This window comes from Macaca nemestrina, chromosome 19 (assembly GCF_043159975.1).
Source record: "Macaca nemestrina isolate mMacNem1 chromosome 19, mMacNem.hap1, whole genome shotgun sequence".
NCBI classification, from domain to species: domain Eukaryota; kingdom Metazoa; phylum Chordata; class Mammalia; order Primates; family Cercopithecidae; genus Macaca; species Macaca nemestrina.
The window spans coordinates 17,579,380-17,604,501 of record NC_092143.1 but is presented as its reverse complement, the minus strand read 5'-3'; the positions used below and the strand labels follow the sequence as shown (position 1 = coordinate 17,604,501).

The window sequence follows — 25,122 nt, the reverse complement described above, 5'->3', positions numbered from 1 at the left end:
CCTTTCTCAGATCTCTTTCTGCCTTTCAGCCTCATTTCTTATTTCTCTGTTTCTGTGCTCCTTACGATGAGTCATAAGTATTGTAGGACCCATTCTTCATGGATTGCTGGGATAGTACTTCTAATAGGAAATAATAGTGTTTTTTAAGAAAAATATTTCCTTTCTAATGTTTTCTTTACAGTAAATACACATTGAATATCTGTAGAAGGAAAAATATCCGCAGTTAATTTTATTAAACTGATTAGTTTTATTAAATGTAAGATGTTGGATGTTATTCTCCTATCTCAGGCTGTAATACTTTCTTCTTAGTGTATTTAAATAACTCTATCCATTCATAAATATCGTGAAGTCTTTTCAAACGTAAAATTAAATTGTGAAAGATATGCAAGAAAATAAAACTCCAACCCGGGTGCAGTGGCTCATGCCTGTAATCCCAGCACTTTGGGAGGCTGAGGCGGGCAGATCTCCTGAGGTCAGGAGTTCGAGATCAGCCTGACCAACATGGTAAAACCCCATCTCTACTAAAAATACAAAAAAAATTAGCCATGCATGGTGGCCGGCACCTGTAGACCAACTACATAGGAGGCTGAGGCAGGAGAATTGCTTGAACCTAGGAGGTGGAGGTTGCAGTGAGTTGAGATCGCACCACTGCACTCAAGCCTGGGCGACAGAGCGAGACTCCGTCTCAAATAAAAAAGAAAAGAAAACTCCAGTTAAAACAGAGAGTTAAAATGGTGTTTTCCTAGGATTTTATGGAAAAGGCTTTTCACTTAATATTAAGTGTACATGTGGAGATGTAGTTCTTAACATAATTCCATTATGACAGTTGTCATCTCAATTATAAATTAGATTGAATTTATAATTTTCCCTTGAATTATTCCCTTGTTGTCCAGTTCTTATATCTGGTATGCAGATGAGTAGGAAAAGCTTCCATTTTAAAAGAATAACATGTTTGCTTGTGTTTATTTCAGGAAAACCTCACAGCACGGGTAGCTCTGAACGGATTCAGCTCTCAGGAATGTATAATGTCCGTAAAGGCAAAATGCAGTTGCCAGTGAACCGATGGACAAGACGCCAAGTCATCCTGTGTGGGACCTGCCTGATAGTATCATCTGTGAAAGACAGCTTGACCGGAAAGATGCATGTTCTGCCACTGATTGGTGGAAAAGTAAGTAAGTTAGTTAGTTTGTTTGTTTATTTATTTATTTTTTGAGTAGGAGTCTTGCTCTGTTGCCCAGGCTCGAGTGTAGTGGCATGGTCTCAGCTCACTGCAACCTCTGCCTCCTGAGTTCAAGCCATACTCCTGCCTCAGCCAGGATTACAGGCATGCACCACCACACCTGGCTAATTTTTGTATTTTCAGTAGAGACGGGGTTTCACCATGTTGGCCAGGCTGGTCTTGAACTCCTGACCTCAAGTGATCTGCCCGCCTCGGTCTCCCAAAGTGCTGGGATTACAGGTGTGAGCCACCGTGCCAGGCCGAAAATTAAGTTTAAAACAAGCAAAATACTAACAGGTTTCCCAGCATCAGTAAGGACCTTACTTTAAGCCATTTCTGTGATGTGGGGTAGATGATTTTTGACTCATCTGAGGTCTTATTCAGTTCCTGTTGTGGATGTTGTCAGTTGGTGGAACTGTGGAGAAAAAACAGTGCCATTGGCTCATATGAGGCCTTGATGATCGTTGCTTCATAAGTTATGTGCATTGTACCTACTGGACAGAAAATAGGTAGAATTTCATTGTCATATTTCAGAGTTTAGATGACAGATTGATTACTTATGAGTTGGTGTCTTAAGCGTACATTTTTTAGTAGAGTCTACTGATCCTTAAATTTGTGAATTTAGAAACATTGACACATGCTGAAGGTTTGAGTCTATAGTGCTTAAGTATTTGACCTCATTTTCCCCTATCTGTGTTTAGTGACCAGTGGGGTTAGCATTTTTAGTTTATTAAGTGCCTAGTTATAAATTTTGAATCTTAAATGTTTCTCATTTTGGAGAAAATGTGATGCAACTGATATATTTTTGACATTATTGGTTTCTTTGCTTTGGGTATGTTAACTATTTTATTGCTATTATTTATAAAATAGAACCAGATTGCTTGAGAAAATGTTATATTCTTTTCTTTGTCAGAGTTATTAATAAAGTCCCAAGCATTGGTAAGGGTAGCATCACCATAGTTATATGTCATATTTCTTGAGTTTTGAGTAATATAATATGTTAATAAATGGAAATTAGGATTTGGATGAGAAAATGGGTCATTTAACGTTGGGGGCACATTAAACAAATACTTTCTTTTTCTTTTTTTCTTTTTTTATTTTATTTTTTTGAGATGAAGTCTTGCTCTGTTTCCCAGGCTGGAGTGTGGTGGCGCGATCCCAGATCACTGCAACCTCTGCCTCCCAGGTTCAAGTGATTCTCCTGCTTCAGCCTCCCAAGTAGCTGAGACTACAGGCGCATGACCCCACATCCAGCTAATTTTCTGTATTTTTAGTAGAGACGGGGTTTCACCGGGTTAGCCAGGATGGTCTTGATTTCCTGACCTCGTGATTCACCCGCTTTGGCCTCCCAAAGTGCCAAGATTACAGGTGTGAGCCACTGTTCCTGGCCTAAGTACACCATTTGTTAATTGGCAAATGTCTAAATGTCTGATCTGTTTCAAGGGTTATAAGTGAAGGAAGTAAGACCAGATGTGTGTGGTAATAAATGGTTTTGTTGTTCACTGCTGTGTAGCAAGCACATTCTTGTAGTCTTTCCTTATGAATAAATAGCCTATGTTAGTTTTTTCCTCTCTATTCTAGTTTTAAGAAGGCTAATACTTGATCATTTTCAAAAATAGGTTTTGGTCAGGCTGTGCAAGGTGCATTTAGATCGATTTTAGTCGTTCATTTTGAATCCACTGCTGCTTAACTTTTGTCGGAGCATTGAAAAGTTAGTGACTGATATGCTAAGATTTTGCCCTATGGATAGATGGATTACTGAAAAAATAATCATCTGTATTACCACCATAGGTTATTAAAAATGCATATTTAATGTTTGATGCTTTGTTAGGTCAACAGTCTCTCTCTTTTCTATGATGCTGGGTGTTTGCATAGGCACATCTAATATAACTATTTATTCAGTATCCTCTTTGGGGAAGGCACTGTGCCTGGCACCCCAGAAATACTAACATAGCTAAGTAACCCCCCGCCTTTGAATAGCTTATAATTTTGTATCAGAAGATGAAGCAGGCGCAATGATATCTGTTGTAAGAAAGGTGCAGAAAAGTACTGTGGGGGATTAATGGAAGGAGAGATTACATTTTGTCAGGTAAGAAGGAATTTTGTAATGGAAGAGGTAGCAATTATGATGGAATTTGAAGGATGAAAAGTCTTTTGACATGTGAAGGAGATGGTCAGAAAGATTTTTATGCTCATGGAGGCAGAGGCAGGAAAGCACATGGAATGTTCAGATAAGGTCAGCAGATCCGGTTATAATTAGCATTTTCATTCAGTACTAGAGACTTGTCCCATTTCCCAGGCCTATTACTGGATGGACTTCTACCATTGAGTGAATTGAAAGTTAATAGCTTCCTATTTTCACAAGCAAAACTTGTAAAACCTGTTTTACACTATGCCTTTAAAAATAATTGACTACATTGAAAAACTGAGTCTTTAATATCTGTTGACTGAGTTAGGAAAAAATAATTGATTTCTTGCAGTTTGAGCTTTCATTAATTTTTGTCTTTTTTTTTTTAAATCCTGTTCTGTTGTCAGAGAAAAACTGAGAGTATAAATGAAAGGAGTTTTATTTTTTTCTTTTTAATTTAGATATAGAAGAGCTATAGATTTAGAAATAAGGAGTGAGATAGATTGGTCATAACCTAGTTATAATTGCTATGGTTTCATAGCACTTGAGCATGGTCATTACTTTACATATATAGCTTTGTTGTTAAATAAAACTCAAAATTTGATTATTGAAAGAGTATTTAATAGATACATTTATATTATGTGGTTTTAATGTTATATTTAACTTGTCCTATAGAATTTAACATAGATTTTTAAATAATGTATTATTATTTTTTTTTTTGAAAGACGGTCTTGCTTTGTTGCCCAGGCTGGAGTGTAGTGGTGCGATCTTGGCTCACTGTAACCTCCGCCTCCCGGGTTCAAGTGATTCTCCTGCCTCAGCCTCCTGAGTTGCTGGGACTGCAGGTGCGCACCACCATGCCTGGCTAAGTTTTGTACTTTTAGTAGGAACGGGGTTTCACCATGTTGGCCAGGCTGGTCTTGAACTCCTGACCTCAAGTGATCCGCCCACCTCGGCCTCCCAAAGTGCTGGGATTATAGGTGTGAACCACCCTGGCTGGCCAGATAATATTGTACTTTAATTAATATTTGTTAAATTATGAAGTATAATAAATTGAAGAATTGTTAACCACTACTGAATGTAGGAACTGTAGCGATATCAATACCAGTGTTTCTTCTACCTGTGTTCTCTTTACGTATGTCTCATTGCCTCTCCTAGCCCTAGAAGGATTCACTGTCCTAGAATGTGTATTCATCATTTTTTCCTTTTTCGAAATAAGTTTTACCATGTATCTATATTTTGCTTGTTTTTGATGTGTATAAAAGTGATAAATTGCTGTGGTCTTCTGTAATTGATTTTATTCACCTAATACAGTGTTTCATAATAAGATTACATGTTACTTATGTGGTTTTCATTTGTCTATAATGTCTACTCTAAACATTCCACAATTTTCATAATTTCTTAAGTAATTTTCTTGCTGATGGACATTTGGGTTGCTTTCAGTTTGTTGTTGTTATAAACAATGTTGCTGCTATAGTCTTATGTTGATATGCCTCCTGATACGCAAGTACTTTTTCTAAGACAGTAGTTTCCAAGTGGAGTTACTATGCTGGAGGGACATTTGGTTATATGTAGGAATGTTTGATGGTCAGATGATTGAACAGTGAACATATCAGTTAATATAAGCTTAAGTAATGCCATGGTAACACCCCTCTTTTCCCCCCAATCTTAGTGACTGGTCATAACAGTTATTTCTCACATTATGTGTCTGTTGTGGGTCGGTGGGTTTGGGGTGTGGGAGTTTCTTTTGTCACACAGTTGTTCAGGGACCCAGCCTGATGAAGTCTTGGCTCTTTTATACTTCCCTTTGTTGCTTTGGCAAGGGAAGAGGTAACTGGAGCATCATTCATGGGCTTTGTATGTTTAGATGCAGAAGTGACACATGCCACTTCTCTCCATGGCTCTTTGGCCAGAACTAGTCACATCACTCCACCTTAATTGCAAGGGGTCTGAGAAATGTGGAGAATTAGATAGAGTGATTGGTGAATAACATTATCTTTGCTGTAGGGGACACTCTTGGCATTTAAAGGCAGAGGCAGAGAGATTAAGATATGCAGAGTATTAGAGAGTTCTGCACAGGGGACAATGAAGAACTATTCAATCCACAATTCCTATAATGACCTCCTTGAGAAATACTACTGTTGGGTATACACTTTGGAGCTCAGTTACTGGGCTCTGGGACATACACATTTACTTTCGCAAGATGATACCAAGTTGTTTTTCAAGGTCGATGTACCATTTTGCATTCACATCAGTGTACAAGTGTTTTTTCTCCACATACACTTTACTGCTGTATTCCCCCATTAAACCATCACTGCAACCAAGATAGTGACCATGTTCATTATTTCCAGAAGTTTCCTGGTGTCCCTTTATTCTCCTTTCCTCCCATCCTTTTATTCTCCTTTCTTCCCACCCTTTCCCACTCCTCTCCATCCCTAAGAAACCTTTTGCTTGATATCTTTTAATTTGTTTACATAGCATTTTTTTAAATTGTATTTTCTGTTTGGTTTATAGAAGCAGAGTTGGTTTTTGAGTATTGATCTTGTGTATTAATTTATAATCTTGCTAAATTTTCTGGTTTATTCTAATATGATGCCTATAGGTTTTTTTGTTTACTGTATAGCTAATCATATAATATTCAAATGTTGACAAGTTTCTTCCTTTTTTTTTGTCTTACTGTTATAGGTAGGAATATCCAGTTTGAATAGAAACAGTAGATACTTACTTGTTTTATCAATGATCTTTTTTTTCCTTTTTTTTTTGAGACAGAGTCTCTCTTGTCACCCAGGCTGGAGTGCAGTGGTACATTCTCGGTTCATTGCAACCTCTGCCTCCCGGGTTTAAGCCACTCTCCTGCCTCAGCCTCTCAAGTAGCTGGTACTACAGGCGCCCGCCACCACACCCAGCTAATTTTTGTATTTTTAGGAGAGTCTGGGTTTCATCATGTTGGCCAAGCTGGTCTCGAACTGCTGACCTCAGGTGACCTGCCTGCCTTGGCCTCCCAAAAGTGCTGGGATTACAGGTGTGAGTCACTGCACCTGGCTCCTTATCAATGATCTTGAGAATGATATCTCATCATTAACATTGAAGTTTGCTTTAGATGTTTGATAAATACCCTTGGTCAGTTTAAGTGAGTTTTTATTTTCTGAGTTTGCTGAGAATTTTTATCCTTCATTTCAGCCTGAATGAAGTTACTAACAGCTTTTTCTGCAACTGTGGGGATAATAGTATGGGTGTCTTTAATCCATTAATGTGGTTAATTGTTTTGTAGTTCTAATTACATTAAACTGTCTTTCTTATTCTGAGGTAAATTCAACTGGTTCTTTTTTTTTTTTTGAGACGGAGTCTTGTTGTATTGCCCAGGCTGGAGCACACTGGCACGACATCAGCTCACTGTATCCTCTACCTCTCAGGTTCAAGCGATTCTCCTGCCTCAGCCTCCTGAGTACCTGGGAATTACAGGCACGCACCACGACGTCTGACTAATTTTTATATTTTTAGTAGAGGTGGGGTTTCACCATGTTGGCCAGGCTGGTCTCAAACTCCTGACCTCAAATGATTCACCTGCCTCAGCCTTCCAAAGTATTGGGATTATAGGGGTGAGCCACCGTGCCTGGCCTTGTTCTTGATATATATATTTTTTTAAGTTACTGGGTTTTCTAAAATAAATTAATAAATTAATTAATTAAAAGGTGGGGCATGGTGGTTCATGCCTGTAATCCCAGCATTTGGGAGGCTGAGGCGGGTGGATCACGAGGTCAGGAGTTCAAGACCAGCCTGGCCAAGATGGTAAAACCCTGTCTCTACTAGAATTACAAAAATTGCTGGGCGCGGTGGCAGGTGCCTGTAATCCCAGCTACTTGGGAGGCTGAGACAGGAGAATCGCTTGAACCCGGGAAGCAGAGGTTGCAGTGAGCTGAGATCACACCACTGCATTCCAGCCTGAGCAACAGAGCAAGACTCCATCTAAAATAAATAAATAAATATAAATAAATAATTTTTTGGATTTTGATGCAACATTTTGTTCAAGATAAATCTTTGTGGTTACCTGTAAGTTTCCTTTCTGTTACTGTTCTCTTGTGGGTCTTAGTTATACTATCCTCATAGAATGGGTTGGGGTGTTTTCCTTCATTTTTTGTTGGCTGGATGAGTTTGCATGAGTTTGGGTTGATCTGTTTTTTGAAACTTTGGTAAAACTTACCTGTAAAGCCATATGGGCCTGATATTTTTTTGAGACATTGGAAAACAACAACAACAACAACAACTTTCTGTATTTTAAATGGTAATATAGGGGCCAGGCGTGGCTCATGCCTGTAATCCCAGTACTTTGGGAGGCCAAGGCTGTAATCCCAGCTACTCAGGAGGTTGAGGTAGGAGCATCGTTTGAACCCGGAAAGTAGAGGTTGCAGTGAGCCAGGATTGCATCACTGCACTCCAGCCTGGGCAAGCAGTGAAATTCCATCTCAAAAAAAAAAAAAAAAAAAAATCGTAGGACTATTTGATTTTTTTGTTTTGTTTTATTAACACTGGATTTCACTCTGTTGTCCAGGCTGGAGTGCAGTGGTGTAGTTACTCCTCAGTATAGCCTCGACCTCCTCAGGCTTGGGCAATTTTCCCACTTTAGCCTTCTGAGTAGCTATAGGACTACAAAGTGTGCACTGCCACACCCAGCTAACTTTTGTTTTTCTGTTTTTTGTAGATACAAGGTTTTGCCATGTTGCACAGGCTTATCTCCAACTCCTGGGCTCAAGCAATCTGCCCCTCTCAGTCTCCTAAAGTGCTGGGATTGCAAGCGTGAGCCTGCACCTGGCTGATAGGACTATTTAGGCTTTTGTTTTTTCTTTATTTAGTTCTATTGGTAAAACATATTTTTTCTAAGAATTTGTCACAAAATTGTTCATAATATTCTCTTTTTAATCTCTGGTGAATCTGTAGCTATGTCTCCCTTTTCATTGTTAATATTATTTATAAGTGTCTGCTCTCTTTTTCCTGCCAGAGGATGTATCAATTTTTCTTGCTAGAGGATTTATCAATTGTACTAGTTTTCTCCAAGAATCAGTATTTTGCTTTGTTAATATTTTCTCTTACATATTTGGTTTTCATTGCACCAATTGCTATTTTATCATAGCCTTCATTCAATTTTGGATTTATTCAGTTTGGAGGTTTGATTTGATTTTTGTTTTTCTTCCAAGCTCTTTTTTTTTTTTTTTTTTTTTTTGGAGACAGAGTCTTGCTCTGTTGCCCAGGCCAGATCTCAGCTCACTGCAACCCCTGCCTCCTGGGTTGGTTTTTTTTTTTTTTTTTTTGAGACGGAGTCTTGCTCTGTCGCCCAGGCTGGAGTGCAGTGGCGCAATCTTGGCTCACTACAAGCTCTGCCTCCTGGGTTCACACCATTCTTCTGCCTGAGCCTCCTGAGTAGCTGGGACTACAGGCGCCCGCCACCGCATCCGGCTAATTTTTTGTATTTTTAGTAGAGACGGAGTTTCACCGTGTTAGCCAGGATGGTCTCGATCTCCTGACCTTGTGATCCGCCTGTCTTGGCCTCCCAAAGTGCTGGGATTACAGGAGTGAGCCACGGCGCCCAGCCTACCTCCTGGGTTTAAGCAATCCTCCCACCTCAGCCTCCCCAGTAGCTGGGACTACAGGCGCCCACCACCGCTCCTAGCTGTAAGGTTTTTTTTTGTATTTTTAGTAGAGAGGGGTTTCACCATGTTGGCCAGGCTGGTCTCGAACTCCTGACCTCAGGTGATCCACCTGCCTCAGCCTCTCAAAGTGCTGGGATTATAGGCGTGAGACAACTCGCCTGGGCTTCCTTCCAAGTTCTTAAGGTGCATGCCAATCAAATTAATGTTCTACCTTCTTTTCCAATATAAGTATCAAAAGATACATGAGTTCAATTGGAAATATATATATATATATATATATATATATATATATATATATATATATATATATATATTTCCCTTGATATATCTCCTTTTATTGCAATGTATAGATTTTGATATGTGGTTTTTCTGTAATTGTTTAGTTCTAAGAGTTTTAAAATTTTGGTTGTAATTTCTCCTTTCACCTGTGAGTTATTTAGAAGTTTGTTATTAAGTTTCCAAACATAGAAGTTTGTATAATGTTACTTTTTGTGTGTATGTTTCCCCTTGTGAAGAACTTATAAGGAGTGGAAATTTGATTTGACTGTATTTCACTGCATCATTAGGACTTGAAAGTTCTCATGGTAGGGTTTTATTTCAGGTTAATTTCAGTTTAACAGTAATGTTTTCAATACTTATTTAACATGCTTGAAGACTTCTTAAGTAAAAATTCCTACGTAAAATCTTAAGTAAAATTTCTAAGAGGAAGTAAGAACCCCAGCACCCTATTGTGAGGTTAGAAGAATAAGAAAGGGAGTCTGGACTAATTTTAAACAGGAAGAGGAGAATTTCACTGTGGTGGGGAAATATAGTAAAGATAAAACTCCTCTTTTTTTTTGGTTTCCTTGTAATTCAAATTGGGTGATCATATGCAGGAACTTAGTTCTCAGTAATGAGTAACGTATATAGGGAAAGATGCAAATCCATGCAGGCTCCTTGATCAGATACATAGTTAGTGAAATACATCAGTGGTTCTGCTGTCTGACTTATTTCTGCTTCTCTCTGTTTGCTTTTATAGGTAGAAGAAGTGAAAAAGCACCAACACTGTTTAGCATTTAGCTCCTCTGGACCCCAAAGCCAGACTTACTACATTTGCTTTGATACTTTCACAGAATACTTAAGGTGGCTGCGACAAGTCTCCAAGGTAAGCAAACATTTAACCCAGGAATCAACTCAGCTTCTAGCTAGCTGCAAAGTTCCTTTCTGCTTTAGCCAGGTCTAAAATATAGTTACACATGCTTTTTTTTCCCCCCCAGATACTGCCAGTGATTAGCAATTTTTAGTTTTTTAAAAAATAATTTTGCCTGAAAAGTGGCTTTTTAAAAATTGTTTTTTACTTGCCCGGTTTTGTTTATACTTAAAAATAAATTGGTCTGTAGACTGGCATTACTCTCTTAATGTTGTAGATAAAAAACATGAGATTGAGAATATTTGAGGGACTGGCCCAGGCTAAGACAACTATAAAACCACAAAATACCCAGAGAATTGTTACAAATTTCCCTTCTTTCTCTGACTGTTTTTTCATAGAAATAGTCCAATATTATACCATCTCCCCTTCACCTTTATTCTGCCTTTTCAGTGATTTAATTTTTTTAATCTTATTTTGGCCATTATATTCCTCTGATTTAATAAGATCACCCTGTCCCATGAAATAATATATAGTACTTTTGACCAGGCACACTGGCTCAATCCTGTAATCCCAGCACTTTGGAAGGCTGAGACAGGCGGATCACTTGAGTTCAGGAGTTCAAGACCAGCCTGGCCAAAATGGTGAAACCCTATCTCTACTAAAAATACAAAAAAATCAGCTGGGCATGATGGTATGCACCTGTAGTCCCAGATCCTCGGGAGGCTGAGGCATGAGAATTGCTTGAACTGGGAAGGTGGAGGTTGCAATGAGCCGAGATCGCACCATTACACTACAGCCTGGATGACAGAGTGAGACTCCAAATTAAAAAAATATATAATATATACTATAATATTATTATATTCTTTATAATTATGTGTTATATAATATATATTATGTACATTACATAATATATTGTATATTATAATTATATAATATATAATTATAATTATATAATATATTTTTAATTACTATATATAATTATATATATAGTAAATGCAGATTTTATATATAGTAAATGCCTAGTAAATACAGGTGTTCATTACAGTACTTTTCCCTTCTCCAATTTTAAAAACCAGATATATGTTTCAAAAATGTTATATAATAATTATATATAGTTATATATAATTATATAATATCTAGTACTTTTGTGTTTAATGTAAACCAGAGTAACATTATAAATAAGACAAATAAATGGTGATATTTCAGGTAACCTGTGTAAGAATGTTTTTATATCTCATTTAGAGAATTATGTGTAAAATAATGGGGTGGATTGCAGTCTTTAGTGCCTTGGTTTGGGTGTTGTTTTTGAAATGATGAAATCTCCCTAGGGTGCCAGGAGCATTACGATGGAATATGCTTTCATATTTTTGAATTGATAATTTAACTTGTTCTCCTAGTTCAGTGTGATTCAGATTGCTGTGTGATGTAATTATTTGTCAAGTGAATGAGTAAGGAAATAACTTTGGAAAACAGTTAAGAGAAAATCAGAGAACCGTATCTAGAAAATCATTTTGAAATACTGGCCATATTTGAATTACCAGGTAAAAACCGTTGCCTGATGATGAAATATCATTTAGGAGAATTGGTTTTTCTTCCTTTTAGAGAAGAAGCAGTGGGTAGAGAGTTTCGGTTGATAGGGCTTAGAAAATTCTCTCAACCTAGTAGACAAATGGAGGTTCTAAATGTGTAAGGCAGCACTCCTGCAGGAAAAAGTTGGGAAGAGGACCCTTGTTGTTCAGACTCATGTGTAGAATTAATGTGATATTAGAAGTATACCTGTCTGGTTTTAAAATTATGCATACGGTTACAGATGTGAGGAGATATTAAATAATTGGGCTTTTATATTTATAATTTATCATTTTTATTGTGCTTTTGTATGCATTTGTATCCAAGTGGTTTTATGGATTGAAAGCAGTGAGTCAGTTGCCTACACTCTGCTTTATTCAGAATAAAATGCCTAACTAGGATCAAAGTGCAGCACATTTCTTTCTGTATAGAGATGTTGATATTTTAAATCAACTTTTTAATTATTAACTTTTTCTTTATTTTGGAATACTTTTATAATTACAGAAAAGTTGCAAAGATAGTGCAGAGAGTTCTCATAGTTTCCCAACCCCCTCACTCAGTTTACCAGACGTATTACTACAATATATCTCTCAAGTGTAAGAAATCATCATTAGTACATAACTCTGAACTAACCTGTGGAATTTATTTTTTTGTTTTGTTTTTGTTTGAGACAGAGCCTTGCTCTGTTGCCCAGGCTGGAGTGCAGTGGCACAGTCTTGGGTCACTACAACCTCTGCCTCCTGGGTTCAAGCAGTTCTCCTGCCTCAGCCTCCTGAGTAGCTGGGATTACGGGCATATGCTACCATGACCGGCTAATTTTTGTCTTTTTAGTGGAGATGGGGTTTCACCTTGTTGGCCAGGCTGCTTTTGAACTCTGAACCCAAGTGATCCGCCCGCCTTGACCTTTCAAAGTGCTGGAGCTATAGGCATGAGCCACTGTGCCTGACCTTTATTTGGATTTCACTAGTTTTTCTATTGCCTTTTTTCTGTTTCGAGATCTAATTCAGGATACCACATTGCATTTGATTGTCATGTCTCCTGTGTCTCCTCTAGTGTCAGTTTTTCACTTTTCTGTGTTTTTCTTTCTTTCTCTCTCTCTCTCTCTTTTTTTTTTTTTTTTTTTTTTTGAGGTGGAGTCTTGCTCTGTCACCCAGGCTGGAGTGTAATGACATGGTCTTGTCTCACTGCAACCTCTACCTCCCAGGTTCAAACGATTCTCCTGTCTCAGCCTACCGAGTAGCTTTGACTATGGGCGTATGCCACCATACCCGGCTAAGTTTTTGTGTTTTTAGTAGAGACGAGGTTTCACTATGTTGGCCAGGCTAATGTCCAACTCCTGACCTCATGATCTGCCCACCTCGGCCTACCAAAGTTGTGGGATTACAAGCGTGAGCCACTGCACCTGGCCCACTTTTCTGTGTTTTTCATGACCTTGACAGTTTTGAGGAATACTGATGAGGTATTCCTCAAAAGTGCTGAAATGCCCTGCAGTTGTATGTAGACAATAATTCACACACGTATACATATACAGCATACATTTTATACTTAGAATAAGTGGAGCTGAGTATTTCTAAGAGGGTAGAGGGACTTTGATTTGATTATCTTAGATTACTGGTATTGACTACAACTAATTAGAATAAGAACTTTAACCTTCTTTCCATTTAGAAAGGCTTTGATTAGAGAAGCTGTGTAGTGTTGGGGTCAAGAATTTGAGTTTCAAAGTAAGGCAGGCATGGATTCCACCATTTCCTGGTCATGTAGCTATATCTAAGTTCCAAATTTTAAACTTTTTCATCTAATAAGGAGAATAATAATAGTACTTACCTTTTAGAGCTTATATGAGATATGCATATAATAGATTTATACTGGCACATAGTAAGTGAGTAGAACTAACTAACTCAATAAAATAATTTTATGACTGTCATCCCTGATTGGTCAAATAATATTTTAAAATATTATCTATTTGTATGTGTATTTTCAGCAGATAAAGACACGGGTCTTGGTTTGTCTGAGCAAGTTACTTTTTGCTGCTCTTAACAACCATGTCAGCCTTTTGGGGAAAGGATGGCAGACATTGGGGAAATGATTTCCTCCTGAGAAGTTGGGGTGGGGAATAGAGGGCGATACATTTTAGTAAATGCAGATTTTCTTTCTTTTTTTTTTTTTTCTTGAGATGGAGTCTTGCTCTGTCACTGAGCCTGGAGTGCAGTAGTGTGATCTCGACTCACTGCAACCCCTTCCTCCTGGGTTCAAACAATTCTCCCACCTCAGCCTCCCGAGTCGCTGGAATTACAGGTGCGCGCCACCATGCTGGGCTAATTTTTTTGTATTTTTAGTAGAAACGGGGTTTCACCATGTTGGCCAGGCTGGTCTCGAACTCCTGACCTCAGGTGATCCACCTGCCTCGGCCTCCCCAAGTGCTGAGATTACAGGCGTGAGCTACCGTGCCCGGCCTAGTAAATGCAGATTTTCAATACAGTACTTTTCCCTTCTCCAATTTTAAAAACCAGATACATATTTCAAAAATGTTTAGCAGTTACGGTTAGTGAATTAAGGACAAATGAATTGTAAAGGACTGATTAAAAGAGGTTAGATATTATAAAAGAAATGGGTGAAGGAATGCCCTGTTTGGGTTTGAATCCTATATAAAACATGGCCACACCCTTCTTTAAGCGTTATATGTTGAGGATAATCTTGCGATAATGTTGTTTCCTTTTTAACCTAGCATCTGGGGAGAGTAGACTAGAATCTCGCTCCATTTGGGAATATATGCCTACAGGGAATTTGACATGGGTAAGGTTGATTGTTATAAGCTCCTCCAGCTTCCAGTTTCCCCCTTCAGTTGTCATCTGCTCTTCCTCCTATGTAGGTATTAGGAAGTTACATCATTTAGTCACACTCACTGTTACTATGGAAGCGTTTAGTTTCTTTTCTTCATATTGAGAAACAAAACATTCTCAGAATGGATAGTCTTTACATCTTGATGTTTAGATAAGGGTTCATTTTGATAAGGACCTGAAAGAAAAACAAACCAACAGAAACAAAAGTTTCTGATTTTTAATAACTGTCCCCACCCCAGAGTAGGAGGGCAAAAAAGAAACAAATTTCCATTATTTTTTAATTAAAATGAATTAAGGAAGTAATGTAAAAGGAAAGTTCTTTATTTTCAGTTTATATTTCTGGATTTTCAGATACAAGAGAGGTGTTACTTTTTGTTCTGATTTGTTTCATTTGATTTTGGGAAAATTTATAGAGGTTTATTAATCAGATGTGTTCTACCAAGATAGGCTCTTATATACTTACTATTTTTAAACCTTAGCACTTAATATTGCTTGCCAAAATAATACCCAAGGCAGTCTCGTTAGAGTTTTTATTTTGGATGTGTATTAGTGGTAGACAGTGTGGAAGAGCTCCTCTGGGAGGATTACATATATTGGTTGTAAATTCATTCCTAAAATATTAATGCACAGCATGCTGTAAAAATTGAGTAAACCTCCTTTATATATGGTGTAAAAAACGGCTCTGTTTGTTCAGCATGTTTTCAAAGTGGTTGGAGGGTCAGTGATATGAAAAGGCTACGGCTAAGCTGAGGGAGTAACAGGAACATGCAGAAGAGCTCCTATCAGTTATGAGTAATGCTGACCTGGGTATCCATCTTGGTGGTCCACTTTTTAGAGTGCGTTCATTGTGGATATGTTGATTGATCCTGTGAATTCTTTTCAAAGTTAGGCTTTCATGTGAATCTGTAGCGTGTCTTAGTTTTAATTTAAAAGTTTAGTAACTTCTGTAACACCATATTATTCTACTTTAAAGTCTGTTTCTTGGCCAGGCACTGTGGCTCATGCCTGTAATCCCAACACTGTGGGAGGCTGAGGAGGGCGGATCACCTGAGGTTAGGAGTTCACGACCAGCCTGGCCAACATGGTGAGACCCCATCTCTACAAAAAATACAAAAATTAGCCAGGCATGATGGCAGTTGCCTGTAATCCCAGCTAGTCAGGAGACTGAGACAGGAGAATCGCTTTTGAACCCAGGAGGCAAAGGTTGCAGTGAGCCAAGATTGTGCCACTGCACTCCAGCCTGGGTGACAGAGCAAGATTCCATCTGAAAAAAAAAAAATAAATAAATAAATAATAAAGTCTTTTTCTTTATTCCATGGAAGATTAAAAGTGGATTCAGGTCAGTGACTTAGTGTTGTGTCCCCCCCCCCCTTTTTTTTTTACTCTTTATTGTGGAAAATGTCAAGTATTCTGAAATAGAGATAATCGTGTAGTAACCCCCACACAGCTGTGCCCCGGCTTCCACAGTTACCATCTTCTGGTCAGTGGGCTGTTATCAATGTGCCCCCTTTCTCTCTGGATTATTACAAAGCAAACCCCAGACATTATTTCACTCACAACTATTTTCACATGTGTGTGTATAACTCTAGAAGATGAGGACTCTTGTTACAATTACTCTTCTTACAACACCGTTATCTATGTGTGTGTGTTTTTTAAAGAATGGATAATTCAGATAAAGATTAGAGGGTTGATTCAGGTGTCTTATTCCTGAAATAGCAATGTAGCATGTGGTACCCAAGAAAATATACAACACTTGTGGAAAAGGGCGTATTGTGAGCTATGCTTTTAACTTTTTATTAGACAGATGGAATGCTCTTAAATTTTGATTAGAGCTAGATGAAAATGAGAACAGTTTACTACATGGCACACTTCTAAATTCAGTATTTTGAATCTGAATAGTAACTTGACTAAATTGAAAGTGATGGAGCCCTGCAGTTAGGGACACGATGTCTAATCATAAGCATTTTCTCTTAAAAATTGTCCCAGTTCTCTTGTGTAGGGAAAAGGAAAAGGCACAGTATGACCTCTTCCAAGGACCTCAAACCTGGCCGGTTTATTTGGTTATAACATGGTGACAATGAAAACAGCATTGTAAATTCAGGCCTCCTGGAGGGCCGCGAACCTGTCTGCTTGTCTCTCTGTGCTGATCAGTGGCTGACAGTTGCAGACTGTGACTGTCAGAGTCGTTCTCTCTCCTGCTGAGGAAAAAAGTCACTGCATTGAACTTCTGGTTGCCGTGATTTGAGTGCACCCTAAACATGCACAGTGTAGGCAAATCGGAGCTACATTTCATGCCGAACGATCCCATGAAATGATGAGCAAACATCACCCTTTTAAATAAGAGTAAGGCACATGATGAATCACAATTGAACTTTTGGTTTCATTTGCTTAGAAACAGTATCTTACTGTCTAGATTTTACTCAAGGAATACTTAACTAATCAATTGAGTCAAATTATTCTAGTATAACAAGATTGAGGTTTCCAACATATCGATTTGTGTTATTAAATGTAATTACAAGGAACCCTTTAATATGACTTAGACATCTTTTACCCATATTTTGCCTCTTAACTTGAAGTGTAGTTCAGGAAGTCTGCTGCCTTTTGTTAGCATGGTCTGCCACTTGTCCTTTAGGGATTGTGCTGTAGTTTTTAACTTTGAGGTTGTAATGATAAGCTTCGCTATCAATACTGTTCTACTGAGGAGTCAAGGGCTTTTCTGGAAACCCTCACTTCACATTTTACACCCAGTGTTTTGGATAAAGAATCAAGGGCCCTTTGATCTAACAAGCCTACCATAGAATCTAAATGGAATGAAGGGGCTGAGTGCATTGGCTTACGCCTGTAATCCCAGCACTTTGGGAGGCCAAGGCAGATTGATCACCTGAGGTTAGGAGCTCAAGACCAGCCTGGCCAACATGGTGAAACCCTGTCTCCACTAAAAATACAAAAAAAATTAGCCAGCCATGGTGGCAGGTGCCTGTAATCCCAGCTATGCGGGAGGCTGAGGCAGGAGAATCGCTTGAATCCAGGAGGCGGAGGTTGCAGTGAGCTGAGATGGTACCACTGCACTCCAGCCTAGGCAATGAGAGCAAAATTCCATCTCAAAAAATAATAATAATAATAATAAATGGAACTATGGGTCTGAATGACGTGAATCCTGAGAAGATTGCTCTTATACCAATTCTGTAATGACAAGAAAAGTTTGGAAATTTAGTATATGAGTTAATATATGAATATTTGGGTATATGAAGACTTGAAGGAGGCAGTGGGCAAGCTGAGTCTTTTAAGGGTAAATAGGTGTTCACCTTGCAGACAAGAAAAGTACATTCATTTCAAGAAGGATAGGTCAAGTATGTGCAGAGGCAGTTTGCAGAGATATCCTGTAAAGATCATATCACACAAGTCTGAGAAGTGTGAAAAAAAAAAAAGAAATAAGAAGCTAAAGTAAATGAGTGCTGGCCAGTAAGTTTCCTGCTAGTTCCATTTCATTTTCTTGTAGAAATATGACTGTAAGTTACCCAGTATTATCATTAACTTTCCAATATAGTAATGGATTTGTTATGTAAAAAATTACCTTATGGAATCTTTGTTACAGTTAGAAGGCAGCAGTCTATGAAGTCAGAGAACTTATAAATTCTGCTTTGAATTTAGGGAGAAGGTAACATTTTGGATTGTATTAAGTTTTTTGTTACACATAAAATTAAGTCAGTAAAAAAATAACAGAATGATCTCTTTACAGATATAATTATGCTTCCTCTATACCTGTCTTATTTCCACACTGCTAATCCCTTCTATTCCTTTTTTTTTTTTTTCTTTTTCCTGTAGCGGCTCTTGTTTCTGTAATCCTAGTTAATATATTCCTGAAGAAGAGGCTTTCACTTCAATTCGAAAGCTATTTCCGTTTAGAACTACTTAATTTTATTTCTCTAAAGTTTTATAATCCAATTGTAAACAAATGGCAAAAATACCTAGTTTGTTTACCATCTCATAACAAAAGAAGCATGTTTTTGTGAAGCAGTGCTCATTTGTATAATTATACTATTACCATTTTAAATGCATCCAATGTACTTCCATCTTCCTTCCTCCTGTCTTCTCATCTCTTCCCCCTTTCTTTCTCCATCTGTGTTGGAATTAGCAGTTGTTGTTCTCACTGTCCAGCAAGGAGAGATGGGGAGAGGGAGGGAGGAAAGAGAGGACTCTTCTGTCCTTTCTTTGTGCCAGGCACCAGGCTCCATGTGGATTGCCACAACCTCAGCAAATGGAAATGTGTTCCTTGTGTGTTCTTGGTGGAACTCTGGAAACATTTTCCCAGGAGACCTTAAAGAACTTTGGTTGGGGTCTATACTTCTGTTATTAGTACTTTAAAATACTTGTGGGTTTGATCTGTATAAATGTTATCTTTAATAAAATAACTTCTAGGGTTCAAGAGAGGAACTTACAGTTACATTTTAAAGTTGTAAAATGTTGTTTTAATATTGGTAAGGGCCCTTGTAAGGTAGTTGACAAGAAGGGAATATTAATATTAACTGCAGTATTCTAAAAGAATTGTGCCACCAGTTATTTGACATTTTCTTTGAAAACATTCTTTAGTTTAACCTTGAATTCTAGTCTTCAACAACAAACGACTCTTAGTTCAGAGACTTAAGATTTGGAAAAGATCAGACTCTCACACCATCCCACCCATGTCTGTAGGCATTTCCAACATCTGTAGTGTCTGATGTGACCGTTTTTCCTTACAAGTGAGCTGAAGTCTTTATTCCTATAGCTTTGACTCATTGACCTGAGTTTTTCTATCTGGTACAATGCAAGAAAATTCGACTCCTTTTCCTATTTAATAACCTCTGAATATTGTTGAGTTACCAGGATCTGTGCCCTTGCACTGCCCTTTCTGCTCCTTAGCAGTCTATTTTCAGCAGAATTATCCCTGGCAATTCCAACAATTCCTTCTGTCGCTTGGTTCTCAGATACTTTATCTCATAGCTTTTTTCCTGGGTGCTCTCTGATTTGTTGACATCCTTGCAGATCTCATCTGATCAGCACAGAGTATGTGACCATTATTTTCCTTACTTTAGACATTATGTCCAAAGTGAATTAGTTACCCATTTGTGAGGTCAACCCTAAAAGAAAATATTTTTGCTCTTTTCCTTCCTCAACTTGTTGATATATTTTGTAAACAATATAATTATTTACTGTACCAAATTGATACTATAGTGACAACAATAATGCACATAGTAGTAACTAACATTTTGGTAACTTTTACTATTTGGCAAGCACTGTGCAAGATACTTTGTAGTAGCCCTGTGAAGTAGGTGCTGATAACAATTCTATGAGGTTGGTTTTTTGTTGTTGTTTTTTTTTTTTTTTGAGTTGGGGTCTCGCTCTGTTGCTCAGGCTGCTGTGTAGTGGCATGATTACAGCTGATTGCAGCCTTTGACCTTCCAGGCTCAAGTGATCCTCCCACCTCAGCCTCCTGAGTAGCCGGGACACAGGCATGCGCCACCACTCCCAGCTAAGTTTTGTATTTTTTGTAGAGACGGGGTCTTGCCACGTTGCCCAGGCTGGCCTTGAGCTCCTGGGCTGAAGCAGTCCTTCCACCTTGGCCTCCCAAAGTACTGGGATAACAGGCACAAGCTACTGCGCCCAGACTGTGGTTGGTTTTTAATACCAAAAGATATTATCTTTTAGATATTATTATCCCCATTTTGCAGATGAGGGAACTGATATATAAAGTATTCAATTACTGCTTTATGCATTAGGCTCTACTACCTTATTCCTTTTACTTAATTATACTTCCAGTGTTTTACAGTGGTTGGAAGGGACTGAAAACAAAGATTTAAATAATAACTGAGATTTACTGAAAATATCTCAGTAAGGTACTTTATATACAGAGTTGGCAGCTGAATCCAGGCAGCCCAGTAGTATGACAAAGGGTAATTTCTCAAGCAGTCTGTTTATTGGAGTATGTTGCTAAAAGACGCTTGAGCATAGTCACTCCATATCACTCATTCATCTTAAATGATGACCAAGAGTTATTTAAGAAATCTGAGATGCTTTCTGAGTCATTCAAAGCAGACTGAATTGTTTTCAATGGCGAGGGAACTACTGTTGTCTGATTCTTTGCAAACTGGTCAAATATTGATATATCAGGAACTTAGTATATGTGATTAACCAGATATCTGTATCTGGTCATGTTATATTTTAAAGTTAATTTCTTTTAATCTGAGGGTTTAGACCAATTTAAATATATATCTACCAGGTGGCCGGGCGTGGTGGCTTACGCCTGTAATCCCACCACTTTGAAAGGCTGAGGCGGGTGGATCACCTGAGGTCAGGAGTTCGAGACCAGCCTGGCGAACATGGTGAAACCCCATCTCTACTAAAAATACAAAAATTAGCCAGGCAATTGTAGCGCATGCCTGTAATCCCTGCTACTCAGGAGGCTGAGGCGCTGAGGCAGGAGAGTTGTTTGAATCCGGGAGGCTGAGCCAGGATCACACCATTGCACTCCAGCCTGGGTGATAGATTGAGATTCTGTCTCAAAAAAAAAAAAAAAAATTCTAACAGGCATGGTGGATGGTGGTTCACACCTGTAATCCCAACACTTTGGGAGGCTGAGTGGGGAAGATCGCTTGAGGCCAGCAGTTCAAGGCAAGCCTGGGCAGCATAGCAAGGCCCTGTCTCTACAAAACAATATACACACACACACACACACACATATATGTGTGTGTATATATACGTATATATTGTTTTGTAGAGACAGGATATATATATATATATCCTTTAAAGTTTAGTTCCCATTATGTACTTAGGATTTTTTGAGTCCACAGTATGTTTAACCCAGAGAATTAAATTTTCTACACCTGCTCTGAAGGGTTAAATTCTTCTACCCACTGGTCTAATTTATTATTTTATAAAGTAGGAAATAGTGGAATAATTGGAAAAACAATCTATGAATTCTGTATTAAACATACTGAATTCTTGTGTATTAGACTTGGAACTTAAACATCAATTTTTTTTTTTTGTATTTTAAAAACAAAAGAGGCCGGTTGTGGTGGCTCACGCCTGTAATCCCAGCACTTTGGGAGGCTGAGGCAGGTGGATCACAAGGTCAGGAGTTCGAGACCAGCCTGGCCAACATGCTGAGACCCCCATCTCTACTAAAAATACAAAAATTAGCCGGGTGTGGTGGCAGGCACCTGTAATCCCAGCTGCTCACGTGGCTGGTGGCTGAGGCAGGAGAATTGCTTGAACTCGGGAGGTGGAGGTTGCAGTAAGCCAAGATTGCACTACTGCACTCCAGGCTGGGTGACAGAGCAAGACTCCATCTCGGGGAGAAAAAACAAACAAGTAGTTCATTTCTAGTAGTAAAACCACTTGAATAGTATTTGTATTATGTATTTTAATAGAAAGCTAGAATGTAAGTTCTTCGTGGTTCATTTCTCCTTTGTTAAGGCGATGTCACCTTTGGGGAAATGCTGCCGTGATGTTCAGAAACATTCTCAGGTAGTAACATTTGAAAGAGATTGTTTATACATATTTTGCCAATAAGGAACTCAGGAAGGAACTCTGAGTTCAGATTTGATCTCCACCCAAGCTGAACTCTATTTTTTTGTTGTTACTGAGAAACACAATGGGGTTTGTGTGTGTGGGAGGGAGATAACTGCTAGAGGGACACCGGTGGCTCATGATTTTGGAAAGCTGTTGGTGACATCTCCTCTGACCCTATACAGTTGCTTCTGACTCCTAAAGAGTCAGGTGCCGGGTCCACATTTTCACTTTTGGCTGCATGATGAGTTCACTGGACAAATGTAGCAGAAGTGTCTGTGCATACGTGGCTCATTTTGTCAAGGGAGGGGACTGTGTCGGCACTGATGCTGTCGACGTGGAGCTCTGAGGATTGTTCTTGGCCCTGTGTGTGCTCTCACTGCATCCTCTTCAGTGAATCATAGTTATTTAGATGTGTGTGTCCTCAAGAGGCTAAGCTTTCGGAGACAAAGACTGCATCTCTCCAGTACCTGGTACGGTTCCTGGTTCATAAAAGGCAAATAACGAATGTATATTGAATGATTCACTCAGGTTAGCTTGATGGCCCCACGCGTGCTGCCTCCTCATTCCCATCCCCTCACCTCTGCTGGCAGAGAGAGCTGGGGATACCTTGGAGGATCTCTTGATCTGGAGTTCTCTTGATTGACTTTTTAAATATTGTTGTAGCTTGGTCCTCGAACAGTGAGCCAGGGATTTTGTTTCGTTTTGTTTTCTTCCCCAGCCTGCAGTTCTCGCCATACTCTTATTTTTGGGTCTTTTAACTATATTTTAACAGGTACCTCATAGCCCATCATTTTAAAATCATAGATCCTACTTCTCCCAAGTGCTCTTGCCCTCATAAAATACCATCTCTCTTATTTATTTATTTATTTATTTATTTATTTATTTATTTATTTATGAGACGGAGTCTCGCTGTGTCGCCCAGGCTGGAGTGCAGTGGTGCGATCTCGGCTCACTGCAAGCTCCGCCTCCCGGGTTCAAGCGATTCTCTTGCCTCAGTCTCCTGAGTAGCTGGGATTACAGGTGTGCGCCACCACACTCAGCTAATTTTTGTATTTTTAGTAGAGATGGAGTTTCACCATATTGGCCAGACTAGTGTCAAACTCCTGACCACATGATCTGCCCGCCTCGGCCTCCCAAAGTGCTGGGATTACAGGTGTGAGCCACTGTGCCCGGCCCATCTCTCATAGCCTGCCTGGATTTTCCTGTTGTCTTCATTGATTTGCTATGTCATTACCTCGAATCATTTTAAGTGTTGTATAATTTGTGTAATCTTCTTTTCTTTTTTTCTGAGACAAGATGTCCCCCTGTCACCCGTGCTGGAGGGCAGCGGCACAATCATAGTTCACTGCAGCTTCAAGCTTCTGGGCTCAAGGGTTCCTCCCACCTCAGCTTCCCATGGAGCTGGGACTCTAGGCACGTGCCACCACACCTGGCCAATTTTTTAATTTAACTTTGTAGAGATAGGGTCTTGCTCTGTTGTCCGGGCTGGTCTCAACCTCCTGGACTGAAGTGGTTCTCCTGCCTCAGCCTCCCAAAGTGTAGAGATTACAGGCATGAGCCACTGTGCCTGGCCCATATTTTATTTCTTATATATCTTTAAGTATAAAACTGGTAGCTTTGATATGCTTTTATTGGAACATTATGAAGATATATGATGTAATTAATTTTTTTTTTTTGAGACGGAGTCTTGCTCAGCGCCACAGGCTAGAGTGCAGTGGCGCGATCCGCCTCCTGGGTTCACACCATTCTCCTGCCTCAGCCTCCCAAGTAGCTGGGACTACAGGTGCCCGCCACCACGCCCAGCTAATTTTTTGTATTTTTAGTAGAGACGGTGTTTCACCATATTAGCCAGGATGGTCTCAATCTCCTGACCTCATGATCCGCCTGCCTTGGCCTCCCAAAGTGCTGGGATTACAAGTGTGAGCCACTGCGCCCAGCTGATGTAATTAATGTTATAGGAATGTTTTCTGCATCTGTTGTTAAATAGGTTAGTGTAAGAGCAAAAGATGAGATGTCATTATGAAAAGCTTTGAGGTCGAGCTAAAGCATTTCTATAGTGTGTGTGTGTGTGTGTTTGTCTGTTTGTTTGTTTTGAGACTGAGTCTCCCTCTGTTGCCCAGGCTGGAGTGCAGTGGCGTGATCTCAGCTCACTGCAACCTCCAGCTCGTCGGTTCAAGCGATTCTTCTGCCTCAGCCTCCCAAGTAGCTGGGATTACAGGCATGTGCCATGACGCCTGGCTAATTTTGGTATTTTTAATAGAGGCAGGATTCCACCATATTGGCCAGGCTGGTCTCAAGCTCCTGACCTCAGGTGATCCATCCACCTCAACCTTCCAAACTGCTGGGATTACAGGCGTAAACCACCACACCCATTTAGTTGTATTATGTTTTGTTTTGTTTTGTTTTTTGTTTGAGACAGAATTTTGCTCTGGTGCCCAGGCTGGAGTGCAGTGGCACAATCTTGGCTCACTGCAGCCTCGACCTCCTGGGCTTAGGCAGTCCTCCACCTCAGCCCCCTGAGTAGCTAGAACTATAGACGTTCACTACCACCCTTGCTAATTTTTTTATTTTTTGTAGAGATGGTGTTTCACCATGTCGCCCAGGCTGGTCTTGAACTTCTGAAGTCAAGTGATCTGCCCGCCTTGGCTTCCTAAAGTGCTGGGATTACAGGCATGAGTCACCACACCCATCCTTCTATAGAATTTCTTTAAAGAAATGATTGCATGTTGTGAAGCAGTGGAAATTAAAATGTTTGTTAAAATTCAAGGTTTTGTTTGGTATAAAATAGTATAAAATTGTATTGATAAAGATAAAATTGAAACAAGTAGAGTTGTTAGAATGCTTAACTGATAAATATTAATAAACTCTATTCTAAATTTATATTCTCCTACCTCATGTCTTCCCAAAGCATTCTTTGGGAGATGAGAATTAAAAGTAGGTCAGCTGAGGTTAAGAATTGTTTATAATTCTTATTCCCCAGAGACTATCCCTGTAGCCAGAAGCATAATTTCCCAAGCCACTGAAGACTACACTAGAGCAATTAATGA

The 25,122-nt window shown here is 39.2% G+C and overlaps 1 protein-coding gene across 1 annotated transcript in view; it reads left to right on the top strand.

Moving 5' to 3' along the window:
- Positions 1–25,122, top strand: part of LOC105477008 (PH domain and leucine rich repeat protein phosphatase 1) — a 267,523-nt gene that overhangs the window by 116,294 nt on the left and 126,107 nt on the right. Inside the window, exons 2-3 of the mRNA XM_011733306.3 lie at positions 972–1,168; positions 10,011–10,136. Of these exons, the coding sequence (XP_011731608.2) occupies positions 972–1,168; positions 10,011–10,136 (323 nt within the window). The remainder of the gene's footprint in view (positions 1–971; positions 1,169–10,010; positions 10,137–25,122) is intronic.